The 16,859-nt window shown below is 35.0% G+C and overlaps 4 protein-coding genes across 5 annotated transcripts; 3 read left to right on the top strand and 1 right to left on the bottom strand.

The window, feature by feature from the left end:
- Positions 1 to 3,615: 3,615 nt before the first annotated feature.
- On the bottom strand, positions 3,616 to 5,139 carry LOC135835060 (uncharacterized). Of its 2 annotated transcripts, XM_065349126.1 has the most exons (5): positions 4,728 to 5,139; positions 4,538 to 4,610; positions 4,273 to 4,371; positions 4,046 to 4,180; positions 3,616 to 3,953 (listed from the first exon to the last, which is right to left on the bottom strand). In XM_065349126.1, exons 1-4 carry the CDS (start codon positions 4,974 to 4,976, stop codon positions 4,071 to 4,073), a joined length of 531 nt encoding a protein of 176 aa, XP_065205198.1. In that variant the 5' UTR covers positions 4,977 to 5,139; the 3' UTR covers positions 3,616 to 3,953; positions 4,046 to 4,070. The 2 variants fall into 2 exon arrangements, with proteins under 2 accessions (XP_065205198.1, XP_065205197.1); XM_065349125.1 differs by having other exon boundaries at positions 4,538 to 5,134.
- A 209-nt stretch (positions 5,140 to 5,348) lies between these two features.
- LOC135835059 (mortality factor 4-like protein 1) lies at positions 5,349 to 8,730 on the top strand. The gene is made up of 11 exons (XM_065349124.1): positions 5,349 to 5,532; positions 5,615 to 5,732; positions 5,819 to 5,902; positions 5,992 to 6,152; positions 6,256 to 6,329; positions 6,411 to 6,512; positions 6,581 to 6,675; positions 6,754 to 6,856; positions 6,941 to 7,010; positions 7,086 to 7,170; positions 8,561 to 8,730. Exons 1-11 carry the CDS (start codon positions 5,487 to 5,489, stop codon positions 8,643 to 8,645), a joined length of 1,023 nt encoding a protein of 340 aa, XP_065205196.1. The 5' UTR covers positions 5,349 to 5,486; the 3' UTR covers positions 8,646 to 8,730.
- A 323-nt stretch (positions 8,731 to 9,053) lies between these two features.
- Positions 9,054 to 14,108, top strand: LOC135835061 (Golgi-associated plant pathogenesis-related protein 1-like). Its single transcript, XM_065349127.1, has 4 exons — positions 9,054 to 9,353; positions 9,442 to 9,593; positions 9,692 to 9,902; positions 13,809 to 14,108. The coding sequence occupies exons 1-4, from the start codon at positions 9,299 to 9,301 to the stop codon at positions 13,955 to 13,957; spliced, it is 567 nt and encodes a 188-aa protein (XP_065205199.1). The 5' UTR covers positions 9,054 to 9,298; the 3' UTR covers positions 13,958 to 14,108.
- Positions 14,109 to 14,206: 98 nt separating this feature from the next.
- On the top strand, positions 14,207 to 16,617 carry LOC135835058 (probable ATP-dependent RNA helicase ddx42). Its single transcript, XM_065349123.1, has 2 exons — positions 14,207 to 14,557; positions 14,640 to 16,617. Exons 1-2 carry the CDS (start codon positions 14,549 to 14,551, stop codon positions 15,975 to 15,977), a joined length of 1,347 nt encoding a protein of 448 aa, XP_065205195.1. The 5' UTR covers positions 14,207 to 14,548; the 3' UTR covers positions 15,978 to 16,617.
- Positions 16,618 to 16,859: the final 242 nt, after the last annotated feature.

Below are 16,859 nucleotides of genomic sequence, written 5' to 3'. Positions count from 1 at the left end.
ATGTAACGACGTTTGTAATGTTGAATTTCATGGGTAACTCGATGGTGACATTAGACCTGAGCCAACTTATGTAACTAGATGGAGAGTACAGCAATATATGTAGATGTACATAGCACATGCCTACATACAAGGGAACATAACCTAAAAAAGTAAAGTGAATGAACAGACCGTGAACAAAAAAGTAGGTTCTTATCTAGCAACAAAAAAATTTGCTGCAAGTCCTTACTGAAATCTATTTTTTAGTTTCAACTAAATATTTTTCACGGAGAAGATTTCACATTAAGTACCTCATCGATTATACCATGCGGTGGATGGCTTAGAAATTGAACTCACATCAACTCTACGTGAAGTCCAGATCGTGCGGAGTTGATCAATCCCGTTTGGAGACACCTTATCTATTCAATGTAGGCGACCATACGCTCATAAAAGTATAATTTATTGCATCAGGTACCTATCCAAAACGTTGAAAAAATCGTAACATTAGTAACATTACTCATTAGTGATACATTGATAGAGTTACATGTGTACATTTGTGCAAAAAAATTTGGTGCACATTTTTTCTATTGCAGAAATTCAAAATTTTACGTAAATACTGGATTACTGGGGTACCCAAAAGTCAGTTTACGTCATCAAAAAATCACATATAATTCAAGAACTAAGCCTCCTAAAGAAAAACAAATGATTAATCGTCTAAAATTTTCTTCATTGTCATTTTTCTCTAGAATGCACCGTTCGCCGGGAAAATCAATTTTTATGTCAAAAAACGTGAATTAAAAAAAAAATAAAAAAAATTTGGGGAAAAAATTTAAAATTAATTCAGCAGTTAAGTTCAACTATTTTTAACATAATTCACATAATTTGATGAAATACTATAAATGATCTTAAAAAAAACACTTCAATTTTTTTTACAAAAACGCCAGACCTGGGAGGAGGAGGGGGGGGGGGGGTGCTACCAAAATCGAATTTTGTAAAAATGAAAAAAAAAATCGAGTGATACCTATGTCAAAATATAGGTTTTTTGGATCGAGAAACACGAATCTGAGGTTCTTTTTTCCCTCAAACCCTTTGGGGAGGTGCTACCAAACTCAAATTTTGTAAAAATTAAAAAAATTTAGTGATATGTCAAAGTATAGGTTTTTTGGGTCGAGAAACACGAATCGGAGGTACTTTTTTTCCTCAGTACTCTTGAGGGCCCTTCAGGAGGTGCTACCGAAATCAAATTTTGTAAAAATGAAAAAAAAAGTCGAGTGATACGTCAAAATGTAGGTTTTTTGGGTCGAGAAACATGAATCTTAAGTCCTCTTTTCACTCAGCACCTATAGGGAGGTGCTACCAAAATAAAATTTTGAAAAAAATCACAAAAATTCGAGTAGTGTATCAAAATTTAGGTTTTTTTTGGTTGGGGGATTTTATTTGTCAGTTTTTCGATCATTCAATCCGATATTGTCGGTTATTTTGTATCATAACTAAAAAAATCGCGCCAGTCGCAAAGTAACTAACCACACCAAAATTCTACACACTCAAACACACGTTTTCGCGCAATCGCGGTTTTGAAGGAAGCGAGTTGAATAAAAGAACTTATGCCTTATTCACTTACAAGTTACAATAAATCGTCGCCTTAGTTGCAAAAACTCGTATCTCCAACTCTGAGATCACACCTTGTGTAAGCCGCTCTTTTTGCACTGTAGCGCTCCCTGTTGGACTTTAATGCTCAACTAAAAGATAGGTAACAGAGGGGGACCACCCACTCTTACCTAGCTTTTAGTTGAGCGTTCAAGTCCAATAGGGTGCGCTACAGTGCAAAAAGAACGGTTTACACAAGGTGTGATCTCAGAGTTGGAGATTGGAGATACGAGTTTTTGCAAGGCGACGAAATGTAGTCGCGTTTGAGACGAGATATCTCAAGAATGGTAGCACCTCCTCAATGGCCCCCGAGGGGTCTGAGGGAAAAAAGGACCTCAGATTCGCGTTTCTTGACCCAAAAAACCTATATTTTGACATATCACTCGATTTTTTTCATTTTTACAAAATTTGATTTTAGTAGCACCTCCCCAAGGGGTTTGAGGGAAAAAAGGACCTCAGATTCGTGTTTCTAGACCCAAAAAACGTACATTTTGACATATCACTCGATTTCCCCCCCCCCCCCCATTTTTACAAAATTTGATTTTGGTAACACCCCTTCCTCCACCCCCAGGTCTGGCGTTTTTGTGAGAAAAAAAGATTTATGACGTGTTTTTTTTTTTTTGAAACGATCATTTATATTTCATCAAATTATGGGAATCATGTTAAAAATAGCTGAACTTGACTGCTGAATTAATTTTAAATTTTTCCCCCAATTTTTTTCATTTTTTTTTTAAATTCACGTTTTTTGACATAAAAGTTGATTTTCCCGGCAATCGGTGCATCCTAGAGAAATTTTACTATGAGGAAAATTGTAGAGGATGAAATTTCCTATTGGATCACTGTCATTAGTTTTTCTTTAGGAGGCTTAGTTCTTGAATTATATGTGATTTTCGATGGCTTAAACTGACTTTTGGGCACCCCAGTATGGTAACTGTTTCAAAATAAAGATACGTGAAATGAAAACCTTTGACAATAATTTATAATCAATCAAAATCAATACGTAAAAATTGTATTGTTGCATTGCAAAATATTTTCTACGAGCTTCAAGCAACCAACCTCGATATTGATTTTTCTCAACCCTTGGGCTTTTAGAAAATTTCAAATTAAATAAGTATAGGTACATACATATTAAGTATTCATTTTTCTTTCGCCTCTACTCCACTCATACGACACTCTTCACGCATATACTTACTACCTACATCAACGGTTGTAACTATTTTGAAATTTTTATGTTTCAAAATATCACCTAGGTACCTATTCAAAAAGAAATCACGTCAAAATTGCAGTCAGATAAGATGTAACGTTTCACATATTTAAAAAAAAAAATTTTCACTTTGGAAAATCCTAAAAAGTTGAAAGAGCGCGATTTGCAGCAATTGTCCTAAAAATGGTCCTCATAGAAGATTAGTTTTTGCGATGAGTATTTTTAATTAACTATATCTTACTGATTGATCGTGAAAATAAAATTGAAAGTACGTTGAAAATTAGTTTAAAATAGAAGTGGATTTTACAGACATTTCATTTTAAGAAATTTGAATTCTCACATTTTTTGGTAAATTCTGATTTCTCACATCTAGAGTAATGTTGTTTTTCTTTTAAAATGACGTAGTTGGGTCATAATAATATACGTTCCAAGGAATGTGGTATTTTTGCATTTTTGGGTGAGTGGCTGAGTGCAAGGCTATTTAAGATGTTTGAAGAGATCAAGGTTGAGGGTGAGGTGGGAGTTGAACAAAATTACATGGGTAATTGTTGTTTTATTTAGATTCAATTCCATGCTGTTTACTAAGAACCAGTTTTGAATTTATGGGAAAATTTTTTCAGCTTCTTAAACTGCAAGGGTCCAATTGATAATACCTACCTTTTACCATTGATGTGATTTCATCTGCGAAATGTATAATTTTATTTTTTGGCGCAGTTAGGAAGATCATTAACATTCATGAGGAAAAAAGTATGATTTCTCGTATTCGTTTTAAAAAATTCTGAAATAAATTACATTATCAATGACGTTTTTATTGGCCAAGTAGGTACCTATTTGGTTCGTTACACGCCACCGGATAGTATACAATTTTGGCACCTATTGCGATGGTACGATGATTATCTAATATCTACGTCACATTCATCTTGAAATTTTCAAGTGTTTTTTTTTCAAAAACTTGTTGGAGACATAGGTACATAGAATAACAGGTATCTCGGTATTTATATTATGCATTATTCTTATTTCTTAGTAGGTAGCTAAATATATATTTTTTTTAATTTGAAAAAAAGTAAAATTTCTTGGTTTTAACGCAATTTTGGACGATTTCTACAGCTCTTCCTGATATCTGAATCTGATAAAAAATGTTCGTGAATTATTATATATATTATAATATATTACCGTTAATAGGTAGTTATGTTAAGAGCACGTAGAAGAAACTCTTACTCTCATTTCTTTGAGGCGAATGGTACTATCGTTTTCTACGATTTTTAACATGATTATCCTCCATAGAATCAGTAGTTTTTGGGATCGGCATAACGTTGTTTTTTCTTTTTCGTTGTTGTCTACCTTTTACGCCAACTAAGAGAGAGATGAAAATTTAAATTGATACAGGCACAATTGCACATAACTCAGTATTATTGTCATCTACTAAACTTTATCATAAGAATTACCTTCAGTATCAGACACTTTATCTGTAACATTCTGGGTTGGTGTTTTCTTGACCGTCTTAATTAATGCTTTTATCTCTGACGGTATATCAGGATCGTCATCTGAAAATAAATACAACGAAGTAGAGTGATTCTGATGTAAGTAAATAAATATATACCTTAATTATCATTCTCATATTTCAAAATATGAACATAAAAAGGCTATACTCGAGTGAATTAAATGTAATTCAGAATATAATTTATCCAATTATCCGTTGTTAGTTCTTACCGTGAAAAAAAGATGCAACAACCAATACTCCAGTTGATTCAGTAAATGATTTAATCTTTTGTGCTACAAGTTTCTGGCGTAATTCAACACACCAATGCGTTGTTTCGCCATCATCACTTTTTACTCGATAGATTTGTTGAACTTCGAAATAGATAGAAGAGAATACATTTTCAGCGTAAGATTTCATTACCCGATGGCCGTTAACTTTGGCGGGCGGTATATGCCCTGGATATGGTATTTTTCCACGATGACCAGATGTTCTGTCCTTGTCATTAGACGAAAGTGTAACTCGCCACCATCGGTCCGATTGATTTTTACACAGTTCTAACTTCACGAAACTACCATTAATGAAGTTGAAATTGTTTAGAATATTTCGACATGATTCAAACGTACACCTGTCCACCGGAGGCAAGCGATTTATAACGAGTTTATTATCCATATTAGCAGAATGCAGTAGAAATTAATTACTTTAATTATGAATGATGATTATAACAACAAAATACTAAACTGAATAATCACGTGTCGCGAAACTGCGAAACTAGGATAGTAGCCTTAGCGAAACCGGTGGAACGAAATCGTTATCAGTCGTTATCAATATTGATACAACAAAACAATATGACTCATGGGCCATGGGCACATATTGCACATGTGTGCAAAAAAACCTTTGAAAAAAACGCAAAAATGACTGAATTTTGAATTTTCTGGTTTTTGGCGGGAACTCCCAGACCTGAACCAATCACAATCTTGAATTCATCCTCAAATAACGAAACAACGTTGTTGCAACCCAAAAATAAAATTATTGTAAACAAACCAAACTGAAAATTTTGAATTTTTTTTAAACTCAAAAATTAAGATTTTGAAAAAGTGATACCTAAATTTAAGAAAATAAAAGTTTAAAAGCTCTTGAATTTCATTTGAATTCGGTTTCAAGGTGGCTACCAAATCAAACATGACTTCCAAAGACGATAACAAGAAAAAATTCAGGTTTCAAGAAGGTGAGTTGATTTCAAATTCTTCGAATGTAAGTTACTCTAGATAATACACAGTAAAATAACTTTTCTGCTATACTTTTAATAGGAGAAAAAGTTCTATGTTTTCACGGACCGTTAATTTACGAAGCTAAATGCTTGAAAACTAGACGAAACGATGCTGGAATATGCGAGTATTATATTCATTACGCTGGATGGAAAAAAAGGTTATTCTCTCTATTTCTAATTCATCGTTCTTTTTCGTTGAAAATGATGATAAATCGTACTAATAATGATTCTTTCATCGTTACAGCTGGGACGAATGGATGACTGATCTAAGAATATTGAAATATAACGAACAAAATTTAACCAGACAACGAGAACTAACCAAAGCTCAGTGAGTATGAATGAAGCAATCATCTCTATTCTAATATTTTTAGTTTGTATTATTCGTTGTAATATTTACTCGTACTATTATTTTTGTAGCAAAGATGCCAAAAAAATGAGAGGTAAAGCTATGCTAGCTGCTGCAGCCGGTTCAGTTGCATCTACTTTGGGTACCTCTTCAACGAACGCTACTTCCAAAAGTTCTGATATTGTAACCGACGATGAAGACGAATCTGCTCCGTCAGCTGTCTCGGATAAACGTACGTAAATAGCTATACACGAGGTTTAAAAATAAAGAAATTATATATCTTTTTCAATTTTCATTCGTCTTATGTGTGTTATGTTTGTAAATATTTAAAACAGTCGTTACACCGGAAACGTCAAGTGATAGTCTTTCTCCGTCTAAAAAGAAAAAAAGTGATCCCGAAGTAGAGATGGTAAAGATGTCATTCTTTTTGTGTATTTTTTATATCAAAATGTATTCTCAAATGTATTTTTTTTTTTTTTGTTGTTAATAGGAAGAAGAATTTTTAGATAAAGTTGAAATCAAAGTAAAAGTACCAGATGAGCTGAAACCATGGCTTGTTGACGATTGGGATTTGATATGTCGCCAAAGAAAGGTGAATATATATTTACAAACTACAGATTGAATTTTTTCGATAGATTAGCTAACGCAGTGATTTTTCAGTTACTGACGTTGCCTTCCAAAGTAACCGTAGATGAGATAATTGAAAATTATATTAAACAGAAAACCTCTGGAAAAAATGCCAATAGTGCGAATAAGTAAGAAATTTAAACGTTCTTTCTGTCTATACTTATCTGAAAAGTTAAACTAAAATTATTTGTTTTTTTTCCTTGCAGAGAAAGTGCTGCTGTTCAAACTGCCAATAGTATTAGAGAATATTTTAACGCTACTCTAGGTTCGCAATTATTATACAAATATGAAAGAGTTCAATATGCGGAGGTATAGTAGTATTATCTAATGACACAAGTCTTCAACAATCAATCACTCTTGAATACTTTTTATCGTCTTATTGTTGATTTTTAGATTTTGGAAAAATTCCCCGATAAACCAATGAGTTCAATTTACGGAGCTGCCCATTTATTAAGATTATTTGGTACGTTTTCACGTTTTCTTATATTGTAGGACAGTTCCGACGTAGATTACTGTACTAATTTTTTTCTGTTTGCAGTTATTCTAGGAAGTCTTATTGTTTACACCTGCATTAATGAAAAAACTGTTCAAGTATTGCAAACACAGCTGCAAGACTTTTTAAGGTAAAATTTTCATTTTTAAAAAAATAAGGGGTTCCTTGGAAAAGGGGCCTTAGTCAGTTTTATTGTTCTTTTTTTTCTTTACAAATTTTGAATGTATTAAATTTTTTTTATTTAGTCAGGGAGCCCACTTAAGGATAAATTGCACCCCCCTCGATCCTCCGGGACAACTTTTTTCATAAATTAAAGGGGATTTCTAAGGAACATTTCTAGCCCTTGTACTCAAAAAAAAAGTGGCCCTATACTTACAAAATGACGGCCATTTTGGTTGACAGGTGAGCCGAAATCGCAGATTTTGCGTTCCAACATAGGACTTCCACAAAATTTTTCAAACTGTACAAAGGTAGATCGAAAGATCAAGCAAAAATTCATCACCTTTCAAAATTTCAAACGCTAAAGTGCGTTTTTCGATTTTTGGTGAATTTTTGAAAATCAAATTTAGGCCAATAATGAGGGAAAAAATCAAAATTTTACCAAACTGACCAAGAAAGCTGAAATTTGGGGTACACCCTATTTTCGACATGCCAAATCGATTGGAAACTGTTTCAGCCCGTTTTGAGCAGTTCTGGAGCCTCCAGCAGATTTTTGAAACTCGAAATTCCCACAAAATTTCACTAAAATGGAGTTGGAAAACTGAAATTTATTCTGCAAACTAATTTCAATGCACTACGAAGTACTGCAGGTGAATTTCAAGTCGCTTTGGAGCCTCCAGCGACTTTTTGAAAATTACTGGACCCTCCAGTAGATTTTTGAAACTTGAAATTCCCGTAACATTTTACCAAATGGAGTTGGCAAGCTGAAATTTACTTCGCAAACCAATTTCAATACGATATGAAGTCGACTACATGATGGTTTTAAATGATTTTGAAGCTTCCAGCTACTTTTTGGAAATTTCAATTTTCCAAAAAACACCATATGGCCTCTCGAAAAGTCGCTGGAGGCTCCAAAACGACTTGAAATCCACCAGCAGACGACTTCGTAGCGTATTGAAATTAGTTTGCAGAATAAATTTTGACTTTCCATCTCCGTTTGATGAAATTTTCAGGAAATTAACAGTTTCAAAAATCTCTTGAAGGCTCCAGTAATTTTCAAAAAATTGCTGGATGCTCCAAAGCGACTTGAAATCCCCCTAGTTGCCCCGGAGGATCGATTGGGGGTGAAATTTATCCTTAAGTGGGCTCCCCGACTAATTAATATAACGATATTCAGTGATATAGAAGTGTTCTTCCATGAAAAAAAAAACAAATTGGAAAATGTTTGCTTGTAGAAAACATTTTCAAGTCCATTTGAACTTGTAAAAATCAGTAAAAAAAATTGATCAAGGCCCCTTTTCCATGAAGCCTCTCAAATATATTAATTTTAAAATGATAACTAATATGTCTGTATTTTCCAGATATGTACAACGAAACACTGCATCATTTTTCAATGTGCAAAACTACAGCCATGCTTCGGCCGAATATCAAAGGAGATTGTTATGAAATCTAAATTTGTTTGGAAATTTCTCCACTTGAAAATGCTAATGTTACGCCCTTGTTTGTATTGAAATAAATTTTATCGTTTTTATTTTTAATGTCATTTTCATACTTCGTAAAATCAGATTCTGTCATACGTCAGGATGCCCCTTGTGTAACGTATCTACGAGTAATATATTCCCCTACCCCTAAATTATGATCAATTTGATACAACATTCGTCATCTCCAGTTGGTATTTTATCAAACGATTAACCGATAACTCATTCTAACTATATAATAGGTGGTACAATCGTAAAATAATCACTCGGTACTTCGAAAACGGATATTTTCCACTTCATAAAATTTCTCTGTAATCAATTCTTACATCATTTCGTAAAAAACTATATACTGCATAATGTGCAAATATTGATCACATTACGTTTAGGTTTTTGAACAGCGGAAACTCTCACTCAGTTAATTTATGTAGGTGTTGATATCGAATTAGTAAAGACGACCGGCCTGTAATCAAAATAAAGCTCTTAATGAGTATAAATGTATATTTCAATGAGAAAATTACCACATTGCATTCTAACGACTTGTATTCGTACATTAGCTTACATATTTATGTGCTTGAACATCGTTTTTTAAAATTTTTATAAAAAAGTGTATTTAAAAAAAAAATGTTTAACAAAGTGAAAAATATATGGCCTTCTCATTCGTCGAATTCTTCAAAACGTAAGTTCATCATGTTTTTATTTTTCATTTTTTATTCGAATTCCTGCCGGAAAAAATTAATGAAATTTAAAAATGGAAAAACCTGAAGGTGCTCAGGGTGGAGTGGTTCCTGCAGATGCGATAGATCCAAATGCAGTCCTCAACGACGACAATTATGATGAATTTGTGCAAGAGGTTCTCGTTGCTCATAATCATTACAGAAGTTTACACGGTGTTCGCCCGCTTGAACTGAAAGACGAAGTAAATATTTTAATGCAAATAATTTGTACAGAATGTAGAATTTAACGTTACTTAGTAGGAAGTACTTATTAAATACGTAGCATTTATTCGCATATTAGATCAGCAGATACAGTCTGAAATGGGCTAAAACCATGGCAAAAGACAAACAAATGAAGCACAGTCTGCCATCTGATCGTCCTAACTACGGTGAAAATATTTATTACTTTAGTGGCAAATACATTCATGGAAATCACGTTGTCGAAAGTTGGTATAACGAGTCCATAGATCACAATTATCAATATGGAAAAGAACCTAAAGATTTGAGAGCAGGTACTTTTCTATATACATACTTATACCTATCTAGTCTCGATACCTATTTAATTATCAAAAGTACATATGTACGAGTAGTTATCTATGCCTAATAAAATCTCACGAGGTAACCGAACTGAAATTTGGCTCCCCGAAAGAACATGTCACAAAAAACGAACACGGAAATTACCCCCCCCCCCCCTCTCAATGATCAATTGTCAACATTTACCTGCCGATTTGGAGCCTCCAGCAAAATTTCTGACTTTTCTCCAGCAATTTCAAATTGCTGTAGAAAGAGTTCTGATCACTTCGGCAGGTGAAAATTTAATTGTAGGTACCTAAGTATCATAAGTTCGACTTTCCGATCGAGTAGAGAAGGTAAATCGCAAATCCGAGGTGACGAGTTGAAAAGTGAAGTATTTCTTACAAATTGAAAAATCCCCCCCCCCCCAAAAAAAATTAACGTAGTCAATTTTTGCAACAAAAAAAAAATCACTCAAAACTTCGTCATCTCCCTTAAAGTCGACCCTCCCCCCTCCCCGAATAGATTGAAGCCATTTCTGGCACGATCTGGAGTCTCCAGCAAAAGTTGACTTTTCTCCAGCAATTCTGCCGACAGTGTCATGCGACTCGAAAAAACTATCTAAGCAGCGATGTTCTACGCTTGAAGTGTAATTCAACTCACCTCGTGTAGCCCCGCCTTTTGCTGATAGTTTCAGCTAAGCATGCACAACTGAGACTTGAACGCAAATGAAAAAAAAAAATTGGGACAAAGTGGATTCTGAAAGTTGATGACCCGCCGAACATTGTGACACAAAAAAAAATTTCTAGCTCCCCTCGGTTCCATTGCAAAGGGGGGTTAAAAAAAGTGGGAACCGGAAATTACAATATTTTTCAAAAAAATGAACTCGTTATTAAATCTACTAGAAAAGGGAAGAAAAATGGTGTTTTCAATTTTTTCTACCCCCACCCCCTCCAATTTATCCCTCTTCAAGCCAAGGATTGAAATATTGATTGAGAAGGGTGGGGGTGAAAATATGAAAAATTTAAATGGGATGAACTCGATATTCACATAGTGCGACCTGGAGAGTACAAAGACGTTTTCAAAATTTTTCTACCCCCCTCCAATTTATCCCCCACCTATTATTCAAATATTTAATCCCAGGGTGAGGGGTGAAAATATGAATAATTCAAATGGGATGAACTCGATATTGGCAGAATACGGCTCGGGGAGCACGATGGCGTTTTCAAATTTTTTCTACCCCCCTCCAATTTATCCCGCACCCACTATTGAAATATTAAATCTCAGGGGTGGGGGGTGAAAATATGAAAAATTCAAACGGGATGAACTTGATATTGACAGAGTACAACTCGGCGAACATAATGGCGTTTTCAAAATTTTTCTACCCTGCTCCAATTTATCCCCCACCCACTGTTCAAAAATTGAATCCCAGGGGAGGGGGTGAAAATATGAAAAATTCAAATGGGTCATGGGATGAACTCGATATTAACAAAGTGTGGCCTGTAGAGTACAATGGCGTTTTCAAATTCCCCCCTCCAGGCTCCAATTTATCCCCCACCTATTATATGAAATATTGATTGAGAAGGGTGGGGGTGAAAATATGAAAAATTCAAATGGGATGAACTCGATTTTGACAGAGTAGAACTCGGCTAACACAATGGCGTTTTCAATTTTTTTCTACCTCCCCTACAATTTATCCCCCACCCCCACCTATTATTCAAATATTTAATCCCAGGGGAGGGGGTGAAAATATGAAAAATTCAAATGGGATGAACTCGATATTGATAAAGTGTGACCTGTAGAGTACAATGGCGTTTTCAATTTTTTTTTACCCTCCCTCCAATTTATCCCCCCTCCCTTCCATTATATGAAAATATTGATTGAGAAGGGTGGGGGTGAATATATGAAAAATTCAAACAGGATGAACTTGATATTGACAGAGTACAACTCGGCGAACACAATGGCGTTTTCAAAATTGTCCCATTCCCTCCAATTTATCCCCCACCCACTATTTAAAAATTAAATCCCAGGGGAGGGGGTGAAAACAAAATATGAAAAATTCAAATGGGTCATAGGATGAACTCGATATTGACAAAGTGTCACCTGTAGAGTACAATGGGATTTCAAATTTTTTACCCTCCCTCCAATTTATCCCTCCCCTATTATATGAAATATTGATTGAGAAGGGTGGGGGTGAAAATATGAAAAATTCAAATGGGATCAACTCGACATTGACAGAGTACAACTCGAGGAACACAACGGCGTTCTCAAATTTTTTCTACCCCCCTCCAATTCATCTCCCACCCACTATTCAAAAATTAAATCCCAGGGGAGGGGTGAAAATATGAAAAATTCAAATGTGATGAACTCGAAATTGGCAAAGTGTGACCTGTAGAGTACAATGTCATTTTCAATTTTTTTTACCCTCCCTTCAATTTACCCCCCCCTTCTATTATATGAAATATTGATTGAGAAGGGTGGGGGTGAAAGTATGAAAAATTCAAGTGGGATCAACTCGGGGAACCCGGAACACTACGGCGCGGCGGCGTTTTCAAATTTTTTCTACCCCCTCCAATTTACCCCCCACCTATTATTCAAATATTTAATCCGACTAGGGGAGTACAACCATGATTTCAAATTTTTTCTACCCCCCCCCCCAATCAAATTTATCCCCCACCTATTATATGAAATATTGAATGAGAGGAGTGGGGGTGAAAATACTTAAAATTCAAATGTGATGAAGTCTATATTGACCCAGTGTGCACCGGGAAGTACAATGACGTTTTCCAATTTTTTCTACCCCCTTCTATTCGCCCCCACACTATAATATTTTCTCCCCCTCCCCTGGGATTTAATATTTGAATAGTGGGTGGGGGATAAATCGGTGGAGAGGGGGTAGAAAAAATTTGAAAACGCCATTGTGTTCACCGAGTTGTACTTTGTCAATCAATATGGAGTTCATCCCATTTGAATTTTTCATATTTTCAAATTTCAACCCCCACCCCTGAGATTTAATATTTCAATAGTAGGCGGGGGATAAATTGGAGGGGGGTAGAAAAAATATGAAAACGCCATTGTACTCTCCAGGCCACACTTTGTGAATATCGAGCTCATCCCATTTAAATTTTTCATATTTTCACCCCCACCCTTCTCATTCAATATTTCAATTCTTGAAGGAGGATAAATTGGAGGGGGCTGGGGGTAGAAAAAATTTGAAAACGCCTTTGTTCTTCCATTTTCTGGTAGATTCAATAACGAGTTAATTTTTTTGAAAAATATTGTAAATTTCCAGTTCCCACTTTTTTTGACCCCCCTTTGGAGTGCAACCGAGGGGAGCTAGAAACTTTTTTTTTGTACCACAATGTTCGGCGGGTCATTAACTTTCAGAATCAACTCTATCCCGGATTTTTTTTTCATTTGCGTTTATGTGTGTGGCGTGTGTAGCCGAAACTATCAACAAAAGGCGGGGTTACACGAGGTGAGTTGAATTACACTCCAAGCGTAGAACATCGCTGCGCTAGGCAGTTTTTATGAGTCGCGTGACACTGTCGGCAGGTCAATTTCGGCAGCTGAAAGTTTGATAACGACATCAGATATTCCAATAGGTAATTTCCTCCATTTTCAAAAATTCGTCAAAACTCAAAAATCGAAAAATCAACTTTGACTGGTGAAAATTGTATCCTGAATTCTGGGTAATATGTTTTTTCAGTGAGCCAAATTTCAGCTCAATCGGAGTCGACGTGGTGTAAAGTTTCCCTCGTCAGATAAAAGCTAGTTAGGTATAAGTAGGTACCAACATAAAAAATTGGAACATGAAAAATGCACCAACTGTTTGCAAAACTCAGTTCAACGTTCATATTTCCATCAACAATAAATGTTTAATCACGAAACGATTATGATTTCAGGTCATTTTACTCAAGTTGTTTGGAAAGATTCGACTTATTTAGGCGTTGGAGCAACGGTTTGGGACAAAGGCTTATTTGTGGTTTGTAATTACGAACCACATGGTAATATAATTGGCCAATTCGTCAGGAATGTACCACCGCCAATTTAATTATAATTTATTGCATACAGAACTTCAGACGGTTATAAAAAAAAAAAATACAAATACCTAGGTAATAGGTATATTTTCAGGTAGATATAGGTAATAAAATATATGTAAGTAAAATTATTCGAATCATTCCATAAAAATGTTACCAGTTTAATATCATCGTGTTTTTATTTCGCCAAATACCTACTCACACATTGCAAAAGTAATCGTATTCGTTTCTCAATCCATGGATTGGTAGCTCTAAACAGTATAGGAGTTGAAATTGGGTAGGTACCTGTCCAATTATTGAATTATATTCATACCTACTCTACCCCGCATATGCATCACATTTAGCCTACCTATTACTTTTGCTCAATATATTTTCCATACGTAATGTCTAAAGAAATATAATTAGATCACGTAATTTGTCTCATCAAGTGACATTTTCCTTCAACTGTCAAAAATCATGTTCTTCGTAAGTATTTCTTTCATGAAGACCTCAACTGGACAATTTGTTTTGTTCAGTTTTAATCAAACCGGTGATGTAGTAGGTATATTTCTTTCGTACTATAAGTTCATTGATTCGAGCGGTGTTGTTTTACTATAAACCTGAATATGATCAAGGTAAGTCTTATCTTAAAAGTTAAAATCTCTGGGTAAAAGTTTTTCACTCTGGTAAATGGATATTTTTTTTTTAATTTCACAGCAATTCGAATGGTACGTCGTGTTGATCATTTTCTCAATACTGAACTCACGCTTGACAAATTCCGAAGTGACTCCAAATCCAGCAGAATCCACTTCAACGTCTGTAACCATCAGCACTTCAACTAGCTCCACTGATTTGGAAGAAAATAAAGATACGGAGAACACCACGTCCATCACGCCGGAGCACACCACTGAAAATAACTTACCCGATTCAGAACCATTGAGCAAATACCGTCGAAATGGTTTAGATATCGATTACGTGGATAAATGGGAAGATGATAGGAAACGGTACATGATCGAATACCCTAATCAGTTCGAAGAAGATTTCCATCCTTATTACAGAGACAGGGCTCGTTTCAATGATAAAATATTCCCAGTTAGGATCCAAGGATGTCCTCACTACTCGAGGGATGTTTCACGAGACGAGAATATAATACGTAGTGGTATCTTGCAAGGATGGCTCGGAGCTGCCAAAGGTTCCAGTGGCACCAGTACTAGAACCAATGACAATGATAAACGTTTAGAAATGTCTCCATTTTACGTCACCACAGCTACACCCAAGACAGCTCCTTCGTATCGGAATCATGCCAATAGTAATAAACCGTATGCAGATTATGAGAACAGCAGCTATGATAAGCAATCTGGTGGTGGTAATTATGTACAACAAAATAAACCCAGCAAGTACTCGAACAATAACTATAGAGTAAAGGGGAGTGCATCAAAGGACTATTATAACTTACAAGGGGGTAATTATGTTTCGGATGAAAGGAATGTCAACTCTTGGCAGTTCCCACAAGGTAGAAATAATCGATTAATTTACTACGAGTACAACTTGGATGATAACAGACGTCCCGATTCTGGGTATTACCCTCCGAGCAATAACGATCAATTTACCAATAATAATTATAACCAATGCGATGTCGAATACGAAGAAAATTCTCGCAGACCTACGAAAAACAATTATTTTAATGGTAATCGTTACCAGCAGCAGACGCAATTCGGTGGTAATTTAATACCCCAGTCTAGATTTTTGACCGATGTCAACCAAGATCAAAATGATAAAGAATACGGTTCTTATTACTCGTCGGAAGATGCAGGGTATCAAAATAGAAATGTCGATAGAGTGGATAATCGAAATACAGGGTATGAGTTCAATGTACCATTTGCTCCTACAGCGAACAATGATAAACTTAATTTTCCACCACCTATTCCGCCTACGTTGACGTCTCCGAGGGCACAATTCATGGCAGAATCGGGATCTTTAATTAGGGATAAAAATTCTGTGAAATCTATACCGTTTGGTAGGCATAGATTTAATTTTCAGTCAGGTAATAAGTAGGTTTGTTCATCAACACCTATGTATAGGTAAACTCATTTTACCAATTTCAATATTTTACTTATTACAATCTTTAATTAAAATTTGTATGATTTTCATGTTCATTTATTATATATATCTACTAATGTATGAAAGTATCATACAGTGCAGGTAAAGTCAACATTTTTAAAGGTCAAGTACCTCATATGTAACAGGTGAAAAGCCACACTTAAATATAACAACAACAATGCAATCGTTAATGATGTAGGTATAAAGATATGTACCTACGTAAGTAAATGTCTAAAGATCAACTTCCGGTGTGTGTTTCATATTTGTTTAAACAATAAATGAAATATAATAAAGTAATTAGTTCGAGCAGTTCTATGTGCTCGTATAACAATAACCTAACCATGACCCGAATGAAATCGGTTACTCATATGCTCAAATTATATTTCGATCTCAATTTTATAAATTTACCAACCATTTACTTATGTAATAAGATTGTACCTAAACCTATTGTGTAATAAAAAAGATCAGCTAGGTACCTATCTACTCAAGTATTTAATTTAATTGGTATTGTAAATATACATAGATCTATTCCATTAATCCAAATCCATCGATACAATTTTGAAATCTGTACAATAAATAAAGATGTAATAAAACAAAAAATGGCTTTTGATGAAAAATTACTCCTACATTATCAATGTCTGAAATTGGAAAATTTTCTTCGAACTCTTCAACAGCGGTGCCGGGAGGATCGTACAGAATGTACAATAAAAATGTTTCCACTTGAGTATATTCCATCGGGGTGATGCATACTCCTAATGCTTGGGTATCTTTCCATAATATCTGATGTACATGTGCTGTTTAAAAAACTATAATTTCAACGAAAATGAATAAAAGACT

The sequence above is a fragment of the Planococcus citri genome, chromosome 2, assembly GCF_950023065.1.
Source record: "Planococcus citri chromosome 2, ihPlaCitr1.1, whole genome shotgun sequence".
Taxonomy (NCBI): domain Eukaryota; kingdom Metazoa; phylum Arthropoda; class Insecta; order Hemiptera; family Pseudococcidae; genus Planococcus; species Planococcus citri.
Note: the sequence above shows the minus strand (reverse complement) of the source record. Positions and strands in the feature narration are given on the sequence as shown.

Coding starts and splice junctions, on each gene's coding strand:
- LOC135835060 (XM_065349125.1), bottom strand. CDS start 4,976: ATGGATAATAAACTCGTTATAAATCGCTTGCCTCCGGTGGACAGGTGT. Junction 4,372..4,537: donor TGTTGCATCTTTTTTTCACG/GTAAGAACTAAC, acceptor ATTTATTTTCAG/ATGACGATCCTGATATACCG. Junction 4,181..4,272: donor TAAAGTGTCTGATACTGAAG/GTAATTCTTATG, acceptor TCTCTCTCTTAG/TTGGCGTAAAAGGTAGACAA.
- LOC135835059 (XM_065349124.1), top strand. CDS start 5,487: ATGACTTCCAAAGACGATAACAAGAAAAAATTCAGGTTTCAAGAAG. Junction 6,676..6,753: donor AATGCCAATAGTGCGAATAA/GTAAGAAATTTA, acceptor TTTTCCTTGCAG/AGAAAGTGCTGCTGTTCAAA. Junction 7,011..7,085: donor CCATTTATTAAGATTATTTG/GTACGTTTTCAC, acceptor TTCTGTTTGCAG/TTATTCTAGGAAGTCTTATT.
- LOC135835061 (XM_065349127.1), top strand. CDS start 9,299: ATGTTTAACAAAGTGAAAAATATATGGCCTTCTCATTCGTCGAATTCT. Junction 9,594..9,691: donor CGCTTGAACTGAAAGACGAA/GTAAATATTTTA, acceptor TTCGCATATTAG/ATCAGCAGATACAGTCTGAA. Junction 9,903..13,808: donor ACCTAAAGATTTGAGAGCAG/GTACTTTTCTAT, acceptor TTATGATTTCAG/GTCATTTTACTCAAGTTGTT.